At 41.5% G+C, this 5,506-nt stretch overlaps 1 protein-coding gene across 1 annotated transcript; it reads right to left on the bottom strand.

Annotated features, from left to right (window-relative positions):
• Positions 1 to 798: 798 nt before the first annotated feature.
• Positions 799 to 4,261, bottom strand: PPDPFL (pancreatic progenitor cell differentiation and proliferation factor like). The gene is made up of 5 exons (XM_068396786.1): positions 4,153 to 4,261; positions 3,864 to 3,960; positions 2,851 to 2,940; positions 2,660 to 2,759; positions 799 to 2,235 (listed from the first exon to the last, which is right to left on the bottom strand). Exons 2-5 carry the CDS (start codon positions 3,916 to 3,918, stop codon positions 2,223 to 2,225), a joined length of 258 nt encoding a protein of 85 aa, XP_068252887.1. The 5' UTR covers positions 3,919 to 3,960; positions 4,153 to 4,261; the 3' UTR covers positions 799 to 2,222.
• Positions 4,262 to 5,506: the final 1,245 nt, after the last annotated feature.

The raw sequence follows: 5,506 nt of genomic DNA, 5'->3' as shown, positions 1-5,506 counted from the left end.
TCTCAGGAGTTTGTCATAGCAACATTGGATGTTATTTAATAGAGTTGATTCATTGCAGGGTGACTATATTTTGAAGAACCGGCACAAATAACCGAGTTGGCAGTGGTGTCACCCCACTGCTGAAGCTGATGACGGTAAAAGATGATGGGGATGGCACGAGGGCACCTCTCCAGAACAGAGTTTTCCATCACCATAATGCCATTACAAAAACAAGTTGTTCATAGAGCCTAAGCAGAAGAATGCAAACAATATGCAGTCCCCCTGCTCTTGTCCTTCCAGCCTTCCCCCCTCAAAAAAAGTGGTTTTTTTTCTTGTGGGTCTTAACAGTTTATCAGCTCTTTCAGCATGTTCTGCACCCCACTTTCTGATTATATAAGGAGAGAAGTAGTTTAAGCTCAGCAAGTAATACGGAAGTTTGTCACTGTACTTTTCCACAGTGTTTCTGAATCCTGTATTTCTCATGTACAAGAAGGGCTACGGCAACTGGCAAGTCTTTTTCCCTTCCTTTACAAGGTGATATTATAGAAAAAGGTGTTAGGATCTTTTTCCTAACTTAGATTCCACCCTTCCTTTTTCACCTCATTCAGACTTTAATGTGACCAAAGAAAGAATGTGACACACACACCATAAAGACTCTGGTGGGAATTTCAAGTTTTACTAATACTTCACATTAAAAAAAACACGACTAGAAAACCCAAACAAAAAAGAAACACACATCCCAAAAAAACAAAAACCACGCATCAACCACATGCAACACTGAACACCAGTTTGTTGAGGCCAAAAATAAGTCAGACCACATACTGATTAAATCTTTATTAATAAAATAATCTTAGTATAAAAAAATAGTTCGTTCTATACACTTAGAGAAAGGACAAAGATGAAACCACACAAGAGCAGTAAAATAAGATACATAACAAGTCAGTTTAAAGATTCCTGAAACTATGTTTTCAGAATTGTGTTATTTTCTGTTCTCATGTGTCATGCATTTGTTGTCTCCATCAAAACTGGTTACATGTAACCATTAACCTGTAATGAAAAATGTTGGCTACATTTATGTTTGCTATTGTTAGTTCATCCAGTGATGGATAAAGGTCAGGTACATTTAGTGATAGTACATCAAAAAGCTGCATAGATAATTTACAGGAATAATATTATCCAGCCAATTACTTGTTATTTTCTATGAACTCTGACGCATTTCAGTCATACCTGGTAAACAATCTGATGTACTGCTTTGCAGTGCTGAAGACCAAATGAAGCTATGTTACAGTACCTTTCAAGAGCATGAATCATGACAAAAGTAGACTTAGTTAATAACATTAATGGGATTACTTTAAGTTGAACACTTTGCCAGATCTAGCACATAACTAAGTAGACAGAGAGCAGTGAATATTCATAGGATTAGTCACTTGAGAACAAGTAGCTCTTTAAGCTACAGCAAAGTGGGTGAGAGTAACCTAAAACAGAGCTAGAAGTATCAACTGATTAAGGTTGCTTTTCTCCTTGGAAGACATCAGTGTCCATCAGGATTACTGGTTTCTTGTCTGTCTCTTCCGTTCTGTCCTCAAATACCAACATGCATAGATATGAATGAAAGTTGTACCTTGGTATTTGAGGTTGGGATATACGCACACCGCTCTAACAAAGAGACAAAACTAATTAAAGTTTCTTCATGTAATTGGGCTTTCTAAAAGCAAAGCTAATAACAAGCATTCTTGTAAACTTACTTTCTGTAACTGGTACACAAATACTTGATACAAAACATGTACCATACAGCAGTCCTACTCTGGACTATATATCTGAGTCTTGTTTACATCAGTGTGACTGCCTATAGAGCTGGTATCTTAAAGGTAAAACTTAAGTGTCACCTATTGCAGAGTCATTCAATATACATGCTTCTCCTAAACCTACAATATCTTACTTTTACCATCATTTTTCTTTAGCTATCCAAGTAAGTCATCAGGATATTTAATCCTGGTAACTTCCATTAGAGAAACATCTCAAATTATAGCAACTCTGTAAGAAATAAGGTAGGCCATGGACATGTCCATTAAGCAATATCATTTAAGGTACTGACAAATATTTTGAAAATACACTTTTCCACTCTCCTAAAGGTTTTGTTTTCTTCTTGCAGCCGAGCCCAGACATTAGGAAGATCCCAAGCCTCTTGGAAAAACAAGTCTGTACGTAGTATCTCAGTCAGTAAAGCCAGTGTGTTGTCCTGTTCAACTGTTGGTACTGCAGAAATATATTTAGAAGCTTATGAGTAGAATTATTATTACATTTTCCTGAAATATATTTATCTGTCTAAATGTTTTTGAATGCATTCATATCAGCTTTTTAACATAAAGTAAAATGGGTAAATTGCATAAACAGGTGTGCAAGTGCTGTAGGCAGAGGATTAAATAAATATAACTATAATTGTAAAACAGTAATAGTCACTACCACCTGCTTAATGTGAAGCAGCATGAGTTCATTTATTAAAATGAAAACATGGGAAGTTTCTATAGCTGTACACTTGTAGTATCTTTTATTTAAGTCATTAAAATAGCATTGCAAGCCCCAGATTGTTTTAGCTGATTACAATTTGTTTAGTAACACTTTTACCAAAAGGAAAATGGAATGAGTAAGTTATCCCCACCACTATAAAAACAGGACTCACCTGCTTGCTGATAGTGTTTTTCTGCCAACAGTTGATGGAGATGGTTCACTATGGAAAAAGCTTTTTATCCACCAACATTTATCAATTAACTCGGGTAACCCTGCAAAAGGAGAAAAAGCCCACACCATTAGACACTGGCTGAATAACGAACAGGTAAAACTATAAGTCTGGTTTAAAGAAGGGAACAATACCATGAAATGCTTTGTCCTGGTCTGTAACATTCACAGCATCCGAACAGCAGGAGGAGCTGGAAGAAACACTGGATTCCGAGTTCTGTCTTGCTGTTCATAGAAAACAGAGACACATAATGAAAAAAATGCCTTGAGAGAGCACACCAAGAGAGTACACTATTTCTATGCCAAGAGTTTTTCAGACTTGCTGCTATCTTGGGGGAAACAATCTAAAAGATAAATTTACTTAGCTACAAAGTAAAACTTCTATATTATATACACCATTCTACTATAGTTGGTTTTATATAAACTTATATAAAAGTTGATCTCTCAGTCTACTTTTCACTTAAAAGCATACTGAGGTCTGTTTATGTAACTTTCACTGAAATCAGTGACAAATCTTACAATCACGTACACATTGCTAGCAAAACAAATGAGCCTATTCTTGAATATTCAAATCCAAACCAACCTGATTGCTATACTTTCTATTGTAATACAACTAAATACTATACTCACACTACAGTGGCCATCCTGGACAGAGGGATCCTAATACACCCAATGTATGCTCAAATTAGTGATATTTTTTTAAAAAAAAAAGTGAAATAGAGTGAGTTGATTTTGTGCCTGCAAAGTAGATAAGAAGTACAGCTAGAAGCCAGGACTTGCTGTGCTAATGCTTTTTCTATGTCATGTTTTATAATTAAAAAAAATTACATTTCCCTAATGAACAATTCTAAATAGGGAAAAAAAAAAAAAGTAGATGAATAACTAGAAGCAGATGCTCATTAAAACTCAAGTTCTTTGATATAATGAAAAACTCTCCAAGCAATTAAAAACTACCAGGCAAAGACACCCTGTTGCCTCCAGCTCATCCAGACACCACCTGAAACACTTTCGGACTTTTCCTGAGTGGTAACAACACGGACTTCTCCTCGGGAGAAGCTGGGGGGGCTCAGCCTCCCTCCTCCAGAGGAGCCCCCCCGGCCCCGGTCGCGGGGAGCGCGGGGCAGCTCCCAGCCCCCCTGAACACTTACTTCTGTAGTACTGGTTCTTGGCCAGGAGGCAGCCGGCGGAGGGTACCGAGGCCATTGCAGTGGCGCGATGGGGAAACCGCCTCTCTCCGGGAGGACCCTGCGAGGGGAAGGACGCGTTCTGCCGGGGGGAGCCGCGCCCGGCGGCGGGGAGCGGCTCGCAGCCCGCGGCACGGCCGCAGCGCACCCCCGGTCCCTGCCCTGCCCGCCCCGGCGGCGGGGAGCGGCCCGCAGCCCCCGGCACGGCCGCAGCGCGCTCCCCGTCCCTGCCCTGCCCGCCCCGGCGGCTCACCTGCGTCGCCCAGGGAAAGCAGCCGTCGGGAGGGAGGAACAAGACCGCGCTCCCCTCCGCAGCAAGTGCCGTTGACACCCCGGGCCGCCCCTATATGGGCCGCGGCGGCGGCAGGCGGCCCGCCCCGGGGGCGGTGGGGAGGGACGGGACGGGAGGGAGCCAGCCCCGGGCACGCTGCCCAGCCCCGGCCCGGGACAGCCCGCGGCGGCCCCCGAGTCCCCGGCCTGGTCCCTCTTCCCGAGTGTCATCTCTGGGCGCTATTCTGGAGTGCATTAAGCGGGGACTAACAGCTGCTGTGTTAGTTAGTTATTCTCTCCCCTATGGGGAAGGGGAAGAGGAGGATGAAGCAGACAGGTACGCGTTTCAGTAAAGATTCTTATTTTGTCGATAAATATGCACATTACTATGCACATACACGAGAGAAAGTGAAGTCAAAGGAATGTTCTCCTCTCCACTGTTCTCACAGTAATAAGTGAAACCTGTGATCATCTAAACTCTGGGCAAAGTTAGAACTAAGTCCCAGATAGATCAGCAAATAAGTTTTTTGTTCCCGTAGGTAAATGCACAACTCTCTCTAAATTGTTATAATCCAACCTCATGGCAAAACTTGTCCTACAATGGGTTACCTCACCTTTCAGAGCTTTCAACAGAAAAAGTAACAAACAGTTTTAGCTATTTGAATTGCTCCTGCTCCTCAAGGAAATGTTTTATCTTTTTTTAATAGCAGGAGTTGTAAGTAAGAATACAGCCATGCGTGGTGCATGATACCATGTTACTGCGATGTATCTGACTGCTTGATTAGTGCATCCTATCTCAAATGGTAATGGCATAGTTTGTAATAGCTCCTAGCCTACTTGTAAGGATGTAAAGCATACTGCAGGGCAACTGCCTGTAAAATAATACTCATACACCAGTTGTAACAGATAAACATAGTATATTTTCCTGGGCCTTTTTATTGGCCTGCTCTCAGTCTTGACAACACGGTCATCTTTCCCGAGCAAAACTTGAAGGCTCACCTTTGTGAAATCTGCAAGATTGACACAGAAAACAGTTTGCAGATGGGTTGGTACTAAGCACTAGCACCCAGTTACCCTGTTTGTTTATGTTGTTACATAAAAAAGCACTGTAAGACTAGAAAATTTTATGGTGCATGTCCCTACCCATTGTTGCAGGTCTTCATTTATGGATACCTAAATGTAACTGAACTATTAGCTCATTGTATCACTCACCTCTTTTCCTGTCTTAATAATGAATTTCCATTTTGAGGCTTGTTCTGTTTGTGGAAATAAACTTCTGCACCACCCCATTCGTTTTTGTCACCATAAATGCCCTCACACTAGGCACTCTGTTGAAT

The sequence above is a fragment of the Nyctibius grandis genome, chromosome 3 (genome assembly GCF_013368605.1).
Source record: "Nyctibius grandis isolate bNycGra1 chromosome 3, bNycGra1.pri, whole genome shotgun sequence".
NCBI classification, from domain to species: Eukaryota; Metazoa; Chordata; class Aves; order Nyctibiiformes; family Nyctibiidae; genus Nyctibius; species Nyctibius grandis.
Note: the sequence above shows the minus strand (reverse complement) of the source record. Positions and strands in the feature narration are given on the sequence as shown.

Coding starts and splice junctions, on each gene's coding strand:
- PPDPFL (XM_068396786.1), bottom strand. CDS start 3,918: ATGGCCTCGGTACCCTCCGCCGGCTGCCTCCTGGCCAAGAACCAGTAC. Junction 2,941..3,863: donor CAAGAACCAGTACTACAGAA/GTAAGTGTTCAG, acceptor TTCTATGAACAG/CAAGACAGAACTCGGAATCC. Junction 2,760..2,850: donor CCAGGACAAAGCATTTCATG/GTATTGTTCCCT, acceptor CTCCTTTTGCAG/GGTTACCCGAGTTAATTGAT.